This window comes from Neodiprion fabricii, chromosome 3 (genome assembly GCF_021155785.1).
Source record: "Neodiprion fabricii isolate iyNeoFabr1 chromosome 3, iyNeoFabr1.1, whole genome shotgun sequence".
Classification (NCBI taxonomy): domain Eukaryota; kingdom Metazoa; phylum Arthropoda; class Insecta; order Hymenoptera; family Diprionidae; genus Neodiprion; species Neodiprion fabricii.
Genome location: NC_060241.1, coordinates 15,610,299 through 15,628,387, shown reverse-complemented (window position 1 = coordinate 15,628,387; position 18,089 = coordinate 15,610,299). Strand labels below are relative to the sequence as shown.

The window sequence follows — 18,089 nt, the reverse complement described above, 5'->3', positions numbered from 1 at the left end:
AACACACTCGTATGCATATATCTTATTGAATGTTTCAGACGATTGAAACGATTGTTTTCGTTCATTGCCGTAGCAGACGAAACTCTCTTGTACGCATTAGAATTTTGTCAGATCTACAAGCAATATAACGTATAAGGATTTTGCAGCGTTTCATTTTGTAAATGTTCATTACATGTCGAAAACCAGTATTAAATTTGAAGTAACATGTAATTTAGAAATCTCTGAATTTATTATATAAACTTGTTTTCATTCCATGCCCGCCAAAAAGCTTCAGTCTGTAAGTTGTAAGCGTAGCATGTACCCTCCTCACCTTGTTATATATTATTCATACTTAATTTCAATCAGCATAATACATCTTATCTCTTACGATCATTCATGTTTTCATTTGCTACGTGTAAAAGATATATATATACATATACATATATAGGCATATACATAGATATACGTGATATATAAAAGGAATTCTCCGTGAAGAGTCGCTTCTTTCTCTAACTGTCATCGATATTCCTCACAATTGGTCGGATTTTACAATGATTACTATTTGAAAATACATTCGGTAATTTATTTCAAAAATCAGTATCGACGAAGGTGAAAGAAAGTGGCTGACGTCATAGTTCACTGAGAACTTCTCATATGTTACCAGGGTTTGTACGTATAGGGAAAACCTGGAAATATCAGGGAATTTCTTACAGCAGGGGAAAGTCTGGAAATTTCAAAAACGTGAATGGAATTGTGAGTCTGTCGAAGAAATAAACTCGTTCATATAGAAAGTACTGTCGATCTTAGGAAAAAAAAATTGCACCGAAAATTTTGTTTCGTCGCACCACTTCATACATTTTATACAATATATTACTTAACGCCAAACCTTTTTCATTTTTTTTTCTTATGGAAAATCGCAGTCTGTCTTTTGTAAATTGATAGTCAGACAGTAAGTTAGTTACTAGGTAATATCGAAGGTGTTAATATTGATGTGTAAAAAAATTGTCAATAATCAGCAGCATATTTCATGAAAGGTTACTGAAAGAATCCTACTTTCGGGCTGGAATACCTGGAAAAGTCAGGGAATTTTAGATTCCAAAAATCGTACGAACCCTGGCTTACATAGCATGCATATTATATACTCATTCTATCGTTTTTATTTCACGTTATTATTTTTCAACTTTTCAAACATTATATCTAGGTGTCCCAGTGTTATTTATACCATAAAAAGTGGATTTTGTTGACCAATCATATGTGACTATCAATTGCTACATTAAAAATCGCTCTTCAAGATAACAGATACAGTAGTTTTCACAAGAAGTATCTTTTCAGAGGTTTTGGGAGTTGTTAACTGTCCATCTGATAAAAAATCTCAAAATTCGAGATGATTGAATGAAATTTAGAACAACGAGGAGTGTCGATAGTCATTTGAATTCTTTGAGCATTTATTAATAGTCCCTTATTCGCCAGTTTGTTTTTTTTTTTTTTTTTTTTAATGATCAAGTCCTAGAGCACGCAGATCATCGTTTTTTAAATCCTATTCACAATTTTCAAATGAATATAACTCGAGATTGAAATTATAACACATTTAAAAAAAAATCAGCACATGGTTATATTCAGTCTCGGATCATAGATTCATCTAAAAAATAGAAAAGATTCATATCTCTTAAAAATCGGCAGCTTTTTAAATTTTAAACCAATTATTATTTTCGATCGATCATTTGTTATATTTATATTCAAATTTTATCGAGTTTACATCCAGAACAGTTTTCATCTTATTATATCGGAAATCATTTTTTGAAATTTGCTGTCAATTGTGCGATACTTTACGTGTATTATATATTCTCCAAAGGTCAGATTCATAATCAATAACTTCAAAAACAGCTTGAAAACGAATTTTATACAAATTGCATTACCAATTATTTTCATTCGTCATTCCCGAGCAGCATTTTTAATTTTAAATTAACATTTCGGAATAGCGGCTTTGTTGTGTTAATTTATTCTGTCATTCAATATAAAACTTTGCAACAAGACCACCAAACTCCACTGTATATCAAAATTTGTAGAAGCAGCGGTGTGCTTTATAATACAAAATAGGGTGAATACCCATCTGATAAATATTCTGCTAGACGCAGATAGATACGTACAAAAATTGTGGCAAAAACCGTATAGAAAGCATACACAGAATCAGTCTTCTGCCTGTTTCTTTAGAATTTCTGACACATTTTCTCTACGTTTCTGTCCGTGTCTATCAAAATTTTTACCAGGGTCACCCTGAAAGAGCTACTCCGTCATCGGAACAAGTATAACTTATCAAATATATCATACTTTCGTATTTTGGTGTTTTCCGTAAACTTTGGTCAATCATTTTCCCAATTTTGATTAAATACAATTTATTAGAAACCTACTTCTTATCACAACACACTATGTATCTCTTACTTTCATGAACATTTCTAAAGACTCTGATAATCAAAAGAAAGATATAATTATTATAGCTGCCGGATGTTTCACATGCCCTGCACAACATAACACTTTTGATGGAAGGCAATATTGTCTCAGAAGTAAGCCAAGGGAGGGATTCGTTCGCCAAGATTCAGAAAGACATTCAACACGCTGTAAATCAGACTATCCCTGTTATCAGTGCTAGCATTAGACGAGCTGGTGATTCTCTGCAAGGAATCGCCAACAACATTACATCGTTACTTGATAAAATCAGCTCGGATATCCATACGAAATATATTCGCCATGTTGATATTGCCGGCACCCATATAAATCAATATTCCCAATACCGGTAAGTTTCAATGCTTTTCTAATCACGTTGTTCGACTTTTTTCGATTTTCCTTATTTTGGTCACTGATATTGGTCGGTGCGATGCACCAGCATTCGACAAAACTGCATTTGAGTTGAAAACTTTGTATAGGATAGAGTTTGAATATTATGAAATGTTTGTTGAGGAGATATTTACCTCTGAAAAATATTGTTTTTCGTACGGGTGATAACGATCATAATCACGAACCATTCAAGAGATAAGATAATTTTTTTATTTGAAAATTCCATGCACATTTTTTGGAATACGTTTACTGAACAGGTACACCAAATTTCAGATGTCTATTGATTTTTCTAGGAGAGAATCCATTTTTCAGACTTTCATATACGGAAAATGCACTCCTGGCCGATGATAAAAATTATGATATTTGTTATGGATTTTGTCAAGAATATGCGGCAAACATGTTTTTCTTTGTTTGAAGAATAATAACATACTTCGGGGAACAGAGAGGTTTATTTTTTTTTACCTAGTATCCGTAGAAAGGCCCACAAAAGTTATATAAAAAATGTGTAATTTAAAAATGGAATAGAATAAAGTAAAATAATAATCGAATTTAGTTTCATTTATTGATTATGGAAAGTCTCACGCGACTGTAGTACAGTGAGTTTGCGCAAAAGTTAATTATTTTCAGATATTACTGATTTTGTCCTCATCATAAATAAATCAAACTAAACTCGATAAGACTTTGTTCTATTCGTATATTTCCAATACCATTCTGTGGTCAAATTACAAATTTTGTATATAACTGTTTTGGTTTTTCTGCAGATGCCAAAAACAACCCTCTTCACTGCTCGAATCACGTTAGCAATCTTCGAAGTATGGAAAAAATGTTGATAGCGTATATTTTTTTAATCGTACACTAATGTTAAAATCCAGTATCATTGTTACCAATAATGTATTTATGAAATCTTAAAATTGAATTCGCTTCTACAAAAATGAATACAGACATCTGGTATTTGGTGTACGCATTCAGCAAACAAATTCTAAAAAATGAGCGTTGGATTTTTTTTAAATTCAAATTTTTAGGCAAAAAAATATATTCTCATCTCTTCAACGGTTCGTAGTTCAACGTTATTCGGATACGGGTATGTTTTCTAGTATAAAATAGTACATGCATCAATTTTTCGAACTTTTTCACGCATGTGAAAACAGTTTTTTTCCAGAAAGTATCCCCTTAAACTGTCTGATGTGAAAATGTTCTAATAATGGCCTGCTAATAAAACAAAAACAACTGGACTGTTGAAACAATCCAGTTATTTCTCTTTGGAATTTCGTTTTACATAATTTCCGTCAACACAAAAAGTCGCACAATTTCCTTGGAACGAACTTCTTGCTTTCAAAGCTGAAAGACTTCATCATTTTAAATCTCAGACAAATATTGAATTCTTACATCATTGAAACATAAAAGATTATCTTATTCCAGGTACTATGTAGGACTTGGGATATCTGGAATATTACTGACAGTCCTATGTTGCCTGACGCTCGGTTTACTCTGCGGTGTTTGTGGAAAACGCCCCGATGGTTATGGAGACGATTGTTGCAATAAGGGCGCAGGTGCACGATTTTTGATGATGTAAGTATACGTGTAACGACAATTAGTCCCACCACCATTCGTGTCGACTTTCATAAATTTGGTGTAAGTGTATCACCAATTAATCTTTTTGTGCTTTACAGGGCAGTGTGGATTATATTTCTATTGACCAGTATTTTAATGATTGTGACTGTGGCTCACATGGTTACCGGTGTTATCATTCAACGCGGCGTTTGTGAGCCGCTAAAAAATCCCAAAGACAACCGGATGTTCAATTTGGTCGATGATTTTGTTCAGATAAAATCAAAGCTGTATCCAAATAAACCTGATGTGAATATTAACATGAGTTATATTATAACGTAAGTCATGCATATCCTCTGTCTGTGGAGTACAAAACGCGAAAAATCCTCCTTCCTACGTAGTACTTCCAACTTTTCTCCACATTATGCTTATATCTTTCCGATCTGTTTCAGTATGTGCCATGCAAACGAAACTCTCTACAAGGTCTTAAAACTTGAGAACTTAATCGATTTGACAAGCTTACATACTTATACAGAACGTTACGACATCAACAATACAATCCAACAATTACGAAAAAAAATAAATCTTTCCCCAGGGGTTGTCATTTTGAGTGACAGTGCTCGGTCAAAGCTCAATGATTTGGCTCAGAGTGGTTTGAGTGAAATCATGTTCTCTCGGTACACTGACTTATTGGAAAACAATATAACGAATTTAAACTTAGAACACCTCGCCAACAAGTTGAGAGATGTGGCGGCAAAATTACCGGAAGGACATGACGGTATAAAAAGAAATCTTGAGACCAATGCGATTAATTTGGAACGATGTCATAGAACATTAGTCACCCCGATGACGTTGCTTAGCCAACAACTAAGCGTCAATGCGTTGACTTTGCAAGAGCATATCAAGTTTAATCACAGCTCTATGACGGAAGCGATACATGATCTAGTCAATGAGACAACCGAGGCACAAAAGTTACTGAACAAAGAGGGCCCGAAGTATGTTCAGTATGTGAGTAAACGTTTGGTTAACAGAACTTTGGAGAAAAATATTTAGAACGCACATCTTTCACTCATTCAGAGAGTATTAGAGAAATTTAAAAAATTATCTCCAAAGGTCAGAATTACCTGGCTCTTAATAATCACAAATATTTCTTTCAACGTGATAGGTTGCTAAAAAGTTCGGAGACAAATTCCTCAGCCTAGTGGATGATTTTATGAATTTCGTTGCTACGAATGGCATGGAAACAGTTGGAAAATGTGCCCCAGTGTCAAATGCGTACGACGCAACACTCGTTGCTTCATGTAACAAAATCTTGGACCCGTTTGTAAGTAAAAATTTTATTTATTTCTTATGATTGTTCAATATTATTATCAATACCCCTTGGGAAAATTCATTCTACAGTAAAGAATTTTCTTCCAAAATTGGACATAGAATACATGAATTACCACATTTTTACATTCTCCCACTTTTGAATGTAACTAGCTACTGGTCGTTTTTTATAAACTCAAGTATTTAAGAATTCTCTGATTCTGAAATTTTTTTTTTTTCAAACTTTTCAAACAGAGGGCACAGAAAAGATGTTGATGTTTTATCGATGTTATGGATATATTTTCATATTATTCTCAATATAAGCTTCAATATTTGAAAAGAGTAGGTCAAAATTATATTCCGTTTCTATCTTCCTTGTATACTGAATCGTTGAATAAATAATTAATCATTAAACTTGAATATGAGCGTAAGAAGCATCCTGTAAGATATAATCGAAAATTAGGTAAATACCGTAGTTTTTAATATATCCTCTTAATCCATCCATTAACTCTGTTAATCACATGGCAATCTTGAAAGTAGATATTTACTATGGTGTACTAATTAGCTGTTTACGAATAATTTTTTTTCTGCTTAGAACGGTTTTTGGGCGAGTGTTGGATGGTGCTTAGTTCTCTTCATACCGACTATAATACTCTGCGCTAAGCTCAGTGCTCTTTACCAGAAGTCTGATCCATATCCAGGCCCACTGGTCGAAGCGTGAGTACTTAATTCTTATCAACGTTGCTTGTAAGCTGATTATGCTTATGACTTCTTGTATAGATGATTAGTGTAATTTGTACGTTTGCAATTATTCCTTTTGAGTATAACGACATGGGTTTTATATTAGTTTCTTATAATAAATAGTAGAAGGTTGGGTTTTTCTTATTTAATTATTTTTTTAACTCTTATGATCGCTCATTAATTCCACATCAAAAATACCAAACCCCTTCATCTTTCATCGATAACACATGTTTGTTCACTGTTCGATATTATTTTTTGTTGTTGTTGCTTTGTGTATTATATTTTTGAACACTCTCCAGTTATAGGAAGTTTACATATTAAGATAAGTGCGTTATAAATTCACGTTGAAAAATAAGAGTGTTTTTCATATTTTAATGAGCAATACAAACAGTGCTGAGCACTGTATAATTATGATTTTTTATTATTTACGTAAAATAAATAAATCACAAATTACATTTTTATTTTGTAAGTGGGACGAAAGCATTACAAAGCTATATTTATTTATTTATGTATTAATGGGTTAATACCCTTTTACATAGTACAAATATAACAAAATAAAAAAACGAAGCATTTTACATGGCGGTACATAGGAAGAACAAATACGTAATCACATGTAAATAAATAGTATATTAGAATCGCTAATTACATGAAAACAGTATGCGTGATTGACGAGAGACCAAATGCAAGGTGGAGTTATATATGTCAAGTCATTCGAGCATTTTCGTTACAGAGCGATGAAAGCCTACAAATACGCGATTGAGAGTCATGATTATAATCAAGATAGAATAAATAATTGTTGTGCCGCGAAGACCGAGCCGGAAAAAAAGACACAGAATTTACAAAGTAGTTCAGTACAATCAATGTTATTACTCAAAACTTAAAGGCAAACACCACATCAAATCTGCACATAGCAGAAGACAGTGTAGGAATGCCCAGGATCGATGCAACAATACTGTAGTCATGATTACGAAAATGCATGGGCATCCCAATTCTATAAGCCACAAACCGCAAAAAAAAAATGATTGAGTTTTTCAAGATTATAGGGAGCAGTGAAGGTCCAGGGCCTCCAGATAACAGAACAATAAGCCAGATAGGGAAAAATGAACGAATAATAAAGTGAACGAAAAGTAGCAACATTCTTAAACGATGAAGAGAATCGCTTGACAAAATTAATTTTCCTGCGAGATTTGGAAACGACATAGCCGAACTGTCAAAATAGACCCCCAAGTTCTTGGCTTCATTGACCTGCTTCAAAGGCGAGTTATTAAGCATGTAATAGCTTAAGTCAGTAGTCGACAGAAGCTCATCAAAAGTTAGACAGAAGCATTTTTCGACGTTGCAAACTAACCAGTTACGACTGAACCAACAAAACATGCAGTCTAGGTCATCCTGTCATACGGATTTGTAGTAGCCTTAAATATTTTGCCGTTGTCAGCAAAGTATAAGAACTCAACAGACTATAGAACCAGGCTAATATCGTTGATATGGATTGGGAAAAACAAAGGACCAAGGTGTGTACCTCGACCTACACCAGAAGTAACCTTAATAGGTGAAGAAAAACCATTAAAAACTTTCAAATACTGAACTCTATCACTGAGAAATGGTTTGACCCAGTGGAGCAAAGATCCCGCCAGATCATAAGCAGCAAGCTTCCTTACAAGCAGTTCTATGCTGACAATGTCAAAAGCAGTGGCGAGGTCAGTGTAAATAGAGTCGACTGTGTTTCCATTACATAAACTATGAATGATGTAGTCGGTGTGGACGCAAAGATATGTTGCTACTCATGCATAATAAACTTTTGAAAAAACTGCGTGAATGAGTTAAAAACTAGATTATCGAAGAGCTTAGAAATTATACAATTGATTATAGGCATATAGTTGTTTATATTAGAGCAATGACGCCTCTTAAACAGCGGTGTGACATAGCACTGTTTCCAACAGCCCAGAAAATACCCAAGTGCTAATGACAACTTAAATACTCGCGCTAAAATAGGGATAAAAAAAGATGAGGACCGTTTGACCAATAGCGGGTGAACTTTCAAATCAGAAATAGCCTTTGCAGTCTCGCATCATTAAACTGGAGCGTATTAACACAATTTGGATAGTCGAAATCACCGTTTGTAGATAAGAGATCACTCGTTACATAAACACTACCAAACTTTTTGTCAAATAGCTCAGCAACTTGTTGCCCCTCATTGGCAATATCAGAATCGTCAGACATTGAAGAAGGCAAGGACCGGCTATTATTAACCGAGTTTACCAAGTGAAAAAATGACTCGGGGTCACTAGAAACAGTCTTCAACATTGCAGATGTGAATATTCTCATCTCGAGCATATAATATCTCACACAAAGATCGCCTTTCTTTAAATAAACTACAACAATATTGGAAATTGAACATCTTATATAACTTATGGTACTACTTTTTATCACCCAGCGATCTGAGAAGTTCAGCGGAGAACCACTTGGGATAAGAATGCGGCCTAATGGTAGATTTGGGAACATATTTATCAACCAAATTAGAAATAAGGGTATTTAGAGAGTTAAACTATTTATCGGCTAAGACTAGAAATCGACGCATCATCATGACTAGGAGGATCAATTCCAAAACAGGTTAAGTCCGCAAGTAGCAGCTCAAAATTAGCTTTCTTAAAATTAAAAATTTCTTCGTTCGGCTCAATCATTATAAAAATAGTAATAGGATAAGAGATCCAAGAGCGGAGTGAAACCGGTCACAATCAAACAAAGGGTCGGGTGATACAACGCACGTAATACTTTGATAGTTACAGAAAACAAGATCCAGCACATTACCGCATGAATTTATGGCACTATTGCCATGATTTTCTAGATCAACACTAGTGACCTGATCAGCAAAGGAATTTACAAGACTAGCAAAGAAGTTGATGTAGTAAGAATATAGCCAGGGCATTAAGAGAGATGTAAACCGAACTGACGTAGAGAAAAGAGTGAGCAAAGAATATTTTTACCAGCAAACATTCGAAGGAAATATCGAAAAAAGGAAGATTAACACATTTTAAATTAATACTCGTAACTATTTATCTATCGCATCTGGCAATGTTGAGAGACTCAAGAGTCAAGGCCAAGTTCAGAGTCAGTTATATCGTCACATAGCCACATTTCGGTGATGACAATAAGATCATAATCCAGAATAATCCTGATCCTTGATCTTAATTTGGTTGTCCTTGCATTCAAACTCCTTAGATTTTGATGAAATATTTTGAGATATGTTCGCCAATCCTTTAATCTATTCGTCACTGACATCATATTGTTTCCCGGTACTCAATAAAGGTCTGACACGTTTCTTCTTTGCAATGTACAAAATGCGGTTCCGATAACCAATGAAAAGATCATGCCTTCCCTTGGCAATCCTGGATTTCAGTTCCTGCCTAAGTTTGTTACAAGTGGCAAGTTGCTTGGGAGTTAAACCACCCTTAATCAAAAGCTCACCCCTCCGATCGACCTCTTGTTCAGAAAGACCCGGTCAACATCGGACTTGGAATTAAAAGAAAAGCGTAGGGGTCCCTGTTTTCCACTTACAAACACTTTGCCCAGTCTAACAAAGGAGAAGTCATTAATTTCAAATGGTATATCCAGTGAGCAGTCATTCAACAATGACTTGACCAAGGCAAGGTCATTCTTTGAAGCACCAGGCGAATCGTTATAATTAAAAATATTTATATTCTTCGCTCACTTTACGCGTTCATTTATTTCATCAATTACCGATTATCCTTCAGGATGTTCATTCTATCCTCTACGTAGTCGATCCGATCATCCAGGGCAGAAAGAACATCAGCTTAGTAACAATATGTTTGCCAATGCGCTTCCAGAGACCGTGCAAAAAAAGATCGAGATGTGAAAAAATGTCAGAATCATCAGCTTTATCCGACTGCTTCACTGGCTGAGAGCGCTGCCTCACCAGTTTAGTTGTATTTCCAGCATTGCCAGCATTCTCTGGCACAACAAATATTCTCATTATCACGCCTATTAAGCGAAACACGAACGGCACAGGATTTATGAAAGCAGGCATCACAGGACGTGCAACGTGTAGCTTTATTGATAGCCAAGTTTTCATCTTTGTTCTTGCACATGAAGCATTTCACGTCTGGGATTGCAAATCAAAGTAAGCACAACGCGAATTATACGTTATATTGAGAAAGTTCAAAATAATTACCAATAATAAAGGCAAGAATAGTAATTTTTAGGAAAAAAATACAACTCGCAATTTAATAGTAAGTTACATTAGTTTTGGCATCAGCAAAGAATTAGGACACACAACAAAGCAAAACTGAGAAGAGTTAGCAAAAGCAACCAACCACCAGTACCGCCATGTATATGTATATAATATTGAATTTAACTATAAATAAAAATGTAAGTCGTATTTTATTTTTCTCTGGTTACAAATCACAAATGTAACATGTATTTATACTCGTCCCAATTACAGATTGTCTATTCGGTTTAATCGTAGGTGAAATGAAGCATCATGGGTAATTTTAAATTATGAATATCAGTCCTTCGGAATAGGCTTTTAAATCAGTTCAAGATTATGTCCATAGGAAAAAAGTATGATATCTACATCACCATGGTTTTTCCACAGAGGTTCATTACTTTGCATATTACTCATTCATTCCTTAGGCTGACGCTAGATGTCGATAGCGAAACACCAATTCACAGTAGTAGTTTTTTCGTGAAAATCACTGTATATAAGAACTTTTTGTGAATCGACGGCTCGCTATTGGCGGTTGACGTCCACATTAAGATAAAAAGGTAACTTGTATTAAATTTTATTTACCGAAGTTGAAGTGAACAAGAAATGATTTTTTTTTCTTACGCGCATAAAAACAGTGATATGGTATGACAGCTAGTGATTAAAATATTTTAAATTTTATAGAATGTTGACAAGAAAATTTCAATGCAGCGTATATCAAAATTTCTTGGATCATTTTGAAGTTATCGTTTTCATTTTCTCTTTTTTATAAATATTTATCCCCCATTATGTAATATTCTTTGCTATCCATTGTACACCATTTATTTTCATTCACTCTAATTCGATCAGGGTGGCCACACACCTGGTAAACCTGGGAAACCTCGAAAAGTCAGGGTTTTTAAAACGGGTTACGTAAAACGTGGAATTGTCAGGGGATTATTAATTTGGTCGTGGAAAAAACTGAAAATATCAAGGTGACAAGTTAACTTTTTTTCGTGGACGAAACAAATTGGCTTAAACGAACTTTTTTGTACATTTTTCCTTCAATTCGAATCGCATTTGAACCGAAAAGTGAGTTAAAAAGCTGAACGATTTAGATTTTAGTAACTTACTAGAACTGAGAAAATTTTTTCTTTAGGTTCTTCAGGTTTTAGGTCCTGGAAAATCTAAAAATATCATTCGATTTTTTCCCCAAAAATTTGTGACCGCCTTATCGATCTGAATTTCCTCTTCTGAACTTTGATTATAATATAATTTTTATATTTCCCAAGCTCGATTTGCGTGACACCATTTACGCCAATAATTGATTACTTCAATTTTTTTCAATCCTCTACTTCATGTATACCTATAAAATTACCATATTATACTGAACACCCATTTTTTTTTTTTTTGCTTTCTGTAAAATAAACAACTAGGAAATTATACTTATCCCATCAAGTTAATCAAGTAGGTTATTAAATAGTTGTTTAATGTCTGGAATGGCTATCGGAATCTAACTGCTAACTCAAACTCCGTTCCAGTGAATATTTGTATGACGCATATGCTGACAGGGATAACATACCCCTTGCCCAGTAAGTATTTTTACAAGTCAATCAGTAGCATGTCATCAAGCATGTTGATAGTTTAGGACACGCCCTGGCAAAGAAAAAAATCATGCCGACACGGATTGATATGAAGTCAGTTCGCTATCCGTTTCTATCCAGTTTCTGCACCCGCATTAATTGTGTTGAATACACTCCAATAAGAGTCTACTGTCTTTTACAGATTTTGCTAAACAGGACGTCGAGCAAATTTTTTCCTATCATTAATCACACGTAAACGGATAGTGTATATTTCTCTTGAAATTTGAAAAAAATCGTTTCTCAAAAATTTTATGCTGCGTGCGGTCAATACGCGAAGTGACTAAAATTTCAAATATGTCAATTTTCGGTTGCATGTATACAACGTTGCAGCTGGAATGAAAAAATTTGTTGACAATTGGTTACCGTTTTTGGCTGTGTAGTGATATGTACCTCATAAAACTACGTTATAGCAGTTTTCGTGTATGCAAAGTAACAAAGTAAAGTTTTAAGCACGAAATTTTCACAAATTGAACTGTTAGCATTGTTATTGTTATTATTGTTGTTATTATTATGTATGCACGTATTTGAGAATTGTAAATCTTCTGTATGAGAAGCCTCTGACATTTACTTCCATTGCATATTTATATTTATACGTAATATACTTGCACGTTAATTTTATGTTACCCTTGTAATGTTACATTCTGTTGATGAATAATGCTTGTAAATGAAAGGAGTATTATTTATATATATTATATTTACTTAGTTTTATTTTCCTCGAAATAAAGTTATCTTTCTTTTTTTTTACAAATACCACGTTTTACTCAATAAAATCAATTTTACACTTGGCTATGTTGTACACTTTTAACATTCATGCTTAGAATAATTATTATGTTCTATTTGTTTGATATACTCATATGTAAATATCGATCACACAAATTATTTTTCATTTTACAGCATTTCTCTAATATTACTGGAATTCGTCCTTTAATTACTGATTTCCAGTAATTAATTTGTTTGAAAAAAAACGACATGCCTAGTGCAATTAGAAAATATTATAGTTAAACCAACAGCAATTTAAGTATAATACCAGTCAGCATAAAAAAGTAGTTTGTATAAGTGCATTTTTCAGTGTTATAAAAAAAAGTTCCATAACTCTAAGAGGACAATGGTTTATAATGAATTTTTAGTAAAATGGATGGTACAGTTTTTTCAGTGTACTGATCTCCAGTAATGTCGAGTTTCAGCTTTCACTAGACTAATAAGTTCTCGCTGTTGGTTTGAGTAGTATTTTTTTAGAGTTTGTTATTAAATTTGATAATGCACATTCCCCATAATATTGAAACTATCGTAATTCATTCGCCTTCCTCTGAAATCCAGTTGATGATAATTCTAGAATAACAATACACCGGAGAAAAAAATGAATATCCTATGTATATCGACATTACAATTGATCCAACGAAATCAAATCTTCATTACAATTCATAATGATATGTCATCACAATTAGGTTTCATTTCAAATGTAGTTGTTATTTTGCACAAATGGTATTTCATTAGCACATACTCCAATTTTGCATGACTGGTATAGTGGCGAAAATTGGTATAAAAATTGAACATTACAGTAAAAAACTGACAGGAGACAAAAAATATTATTGGAAACTAATCCAGATTATTCATTTTCAATCAATTTTCCAACAATCTTTTTTTTAACGTGGTACTTATTGTTAAATAACCCGATAGCGCAGTAGTGAATTTTCATCAAGGTATGGTTAGTCATCTATGGTCAATCTTGTCAAATACGTACCTTGTAAAATATTTCTCACCACTATTGGATGTAAATGATCCCGATTTTTTCGATCACTTTCTTTTTTACCCCGCATTGCGAAACGACCACCAGATTAAATATACTTACTCGTACAATCCATTTCATAATTTATATGGTAGTGCTAGCTTGCATGATGACAAAGGGTTTAATTGAAAATGCAACTACACATCTTTTTTTTCCATTCAATTACAGTGTTCACGATAAAAAACATGGTGCTCACAGTAGGCACCATCCGGCACCCTATGTTGAAAGCTACGACGGACCCGCGGTTGCATATAGTGATCGAGAAAGGGTGTCCGATGCTCATCAAAGCTCGTCCAATCACGATTCAAGATATGCGGATCTAGCGCCGAAGTGAGTAAATTGAGATTATAATTATTTGGAACGTAAACGGTTTAAAAAAGCCAATGAATATAACGTGAAAAACATGGCAGATTTGTTCCCAAAAGCAAGTTAGATAGATAGAAATCTAAAATCACTATCTAAAAATGGCGTACACTGAATGTGATTATAAAATCTACAAGTTGATTACAGAACTTGCAGGAATTGCAAAGATTACAGTAAGATTACACAGATTGCACAGATCACAAGTGATTATAAGAATCAAATGGATTAGAAAGATTGCAATTTTTTCAATGATTTCCAATATAATATGAGGGATACAAGCGGATTACATAAGATTACGGAGTTGTTGGTTTATTTGTAGACCTGCGAGCTAGAATACTTCTGCACATTACCTCAAGTGTTATGTTGAGTATGATTGTTTGTAAACATGTACATTTATCTATGCAAATACCACAAACAGCTTTGTAGATAAATCGCTTCTTGCATTATAGTTATGCAAAATCTTCTATCCAGTCTTGAAAGAGGGTGGCGACTGACCGGGAAACCCAGAATAGTCAGAGAATTTTGACTATTGAAAAAATCGGGGAACTATGACGAACCATAGGGAAAAACATACTTTCTTTACAAATCGTTTTAAACTTCAGCTATGCTTCGTGAATCCAGCTAAGCTAACTTTCGGAAATGGTATTGTTCAATTTCTAATTACTTGTATGAAACAAATCAATACTATATATTTTTTAGATCCAAATTGATGTATTCAAGGAGCGCAACTTCTGGAAGCTTTTTATCATAAAAGCTGCCTGACATTACCTGAGTTTCGTGGTAAAACGAAAAGGGGATCCGGAATTTTTTGTCGGGAAAGGTCAGGGAATTTTCTTTGAGCAAAATTGTCGCCACCCTGTGAAAGATAGATTTTTATAGCATCGAAGTAATTAATTATTATAGATCTTTCAAAGTTATGATTATTCTAGAATCAATTTTGAAAACGGGTTATTCCATGCCAAGTAAACAAACTGTGGTACTTGAACAGGAACCTTTTGTGAAATTAGCAGCCAGACATAGCAACTAAACACGTTAAATTTCTTTCCATGACAAAATTCTGACTGTCAAGGTTTACTACCTAATTTTTAATCAGCATTCAGTACATTCGACTACTGACTTTGACAGATAGCATCAACTTTCTTTCGATCACTCGTGATAGAGATTTGCAGTTTATTTGCTACAGCCAATAATCTGTGACAAATGATAACACACGTATGCATGTATAACCATTATCCACGTTGGCTCAAGTGAAGATATTTATCCAACGATAGCTATAATCAAATAGAATGAACCAATATAATACTGAATGCACTGTCTTGAAGTGTACTTGAATATTAAATATCGCGAGAGACCAAGCAATGGGAAATATAACACAAATCACAGATTAGGTGGATTTCCTCAGAGAGTTGATTGAAAAACGTCCATACAGAAAAATCTCTTTATACATATTTCATTGTCAAATTTTTTTTTGTCAGAAGAGTAATTTTACATACCATTTGCTAGCAAATTTTACCAAAAATTGTGGAGCCCCCCCCCCTCTTAAATCCGGCACTGGCCAATCTCTTCAGGCATCGGTTTTTTGCCTATCAATCGGTAATCAGCCTCTTCACAGTTGCCAAAATTTTCGACACTTTAGCTTCATTATTCGGGAACAGAGAAGATTTGATTGGCGTATTCTTTGAAAAGTGAATAAAATTAACTGCAGTCAGACTTGTTCATTCTCAAAATATTTGATTGTTCAGGGTCGATTTTTTCGTTACAACACTGTCTTATATTAAGAGTAAATACTTCTATCTTACAATTAGCACGAATACTACAGCAATACAACTGGTGGTGGATGTCTTAAAAATATGACACAACATAATACATAGTAGTTCTATCAAAAACATTTTCAACGCATGAAAAAGTGATGAGATTATGTTTTCAATGGTGAAACCGAAGTCAATCGAATCAAACGTAATTAAAAAAACGCAGCCTCTGAACAGAGAAAACTTGATCATTGTGAGTCTTCGTAACGATAATCCCAGTTAATTGAAATATTTCGAGTTAATTATCAATTCATACAGGCTAGTGGCCAGTGAACCAGTTTTAATATTTTTGATGCATCATTTTGGCAACTGTGATCATCAAACTGAATAAGGTTGGTTGTTTATTTTTTCACCATCGTGGATTGAAAAGGGAGACAAGTAGGTAATCATGATCATCTTGATCTATAATCACGGTGTCAAAGAAATCAATCTTCTGTGGACACGGATGAAGGGTGAATTGACTGGATCGTCTAAATCTAATCTTGGGAAAAGATAAAAAACTGTCTAATAAATCTCCAACAATGTTATTTGCGTTAATGGTAAGGAATACGCATGAAACAAAATGACGTCTATGTGATAAAATTACATTCGGGCAAATTCTAATAACGCAAGTCAAGATACCAACAATTTGGAAAAAGATTTTATAATTAGTAAGTACATCCGAAATGATCAAGTTCAGCCGTTTTTCATCCAGTTCTAATATTTTTAGGTTTATTTCGCACGTTGCACAGAGATTCGTACAAATGTAATTATAGAAAAAAAATCTGCTGTACCACAGTTACACAAAGCTATTTTTATTCACTCCAGAGATCTGAAAATCTCTGTCATGAACAAAATCATCCCGATAAAATTTTCAACGTTCTGATTGTAAATCCTTTTCTAATACGATTGATACTTCACCTTGTGCTATACGAATTTGCTCAAATTTGTTTTGTTCTACTGGTGCAAATATCACTACTGGATATTTTTCAAACAATTTTTCCTCTTTTCCCAAGTTTTGACTCAGACGCTTAATATCTGTCGATCCATCCCCAGAAGGATGCGGGACTGCAGTCAGTCCTTACCGAACGTGTTAAATGCTAATTATTTCGACTATGATAAAAACCTCGGCATCACTGACACAAAAAAATTTAGTAGCTAGCGCAATTCTAATGTAATGTTGAATACAAATTTCCTCCTTAAAAATTACAGACCATGGCATCCTTCATGATCGCGTTTACTTTCCTTTCTTGCCAATATTTATTAAGAACATTTTTTGGCGCTTCGTTTAGTGCAATGATTAAACTCGCTGGGCTTACTTGCTGCTCTTTCTGACACCACATTGTCGTTCCATAAGAATTACAGCCACTTAAGAGCCTCGTTTGCGACAGATTTTCATTCCAAAATAATAACAAAAAATGTAAAACGTACCCTTTTATACTGTTGAATATTGTGCAATATTCAAACTTTGGAATAAATGAAAAAAGGACATCACTCATCGAATTTAGATTAATTCGACCTAGTTTTGTTTCTAAATAAATCCTTTATAAATCTATATCGATCATTTGATAATTCGAATGTATTTTTTTCAACATCAGTTAAGAATTTAGTGACTAAATATTTTACGTTCGTCCTTTTATTTAATAAGAAAATAATAATAAAATTGGTCAATAGTAAATGGTCCGTACAACTCTGAAACAGAAAACAAAATTGAGAATAAAAGATGTGAAATTATCTCTATTTGACAGTGTTACAAAATGCTTATATTATTTCATTGAAATGAGAGTGGTGAGCGTTTAAAGGTGGGTGAAATGATAATCCGGATTCCCCTGATATAAACGTAACAAGTCTGGATAATTATCCTTAAAAGACGGTAGAAAACTTGAAAAGTTTTACATGAA

General features: G+C 33.8%; 1 protein-coding gene across 8 annotated transcripts in view; it reads left to right on the top strand.

The window, feature by feature from the left end:
• Positions 1-18,089, top strand: part of LOC124178973 (prominin-like protein) — a 56,079-nt gene that overhangs the window by 28,258 nt on the left and 9,732 nt on the right. For 2 of the 8 annotated variants that reach the window (XR_006869931.1, XM_046562855.1), the window contains exons 6-14: positions 269-277; positions 2,475-2,770; positions 4,231-4,380; positions 4,482-4,697; positions 4,812-5,367; positions 5,525-5,683; positions 6,263-6,384; positions 12,151-12,201; positions 14,207-14,368. Coding sequence is in view for 7 of the 8 variants with exons in the window: in XM_046562855.1 (XP_046418811.1) it covers positions 269-277; positions 2,475-2,770; positions 4,231-4,380; positions 4,482-4,697; positions 4,812-5,367; positions 5,525-5,683; positions 6,263-6,384; positions 12,151-12,201; positions 14,207-14,368 (1,721 nt within the window). In the remaining variant the exon portion in view is untranslated. The other 6 variants (XM_046562857.1, XM_046562856.1, XM_046562860.1 and 3 more) reach the window with 5 other exon arrangements.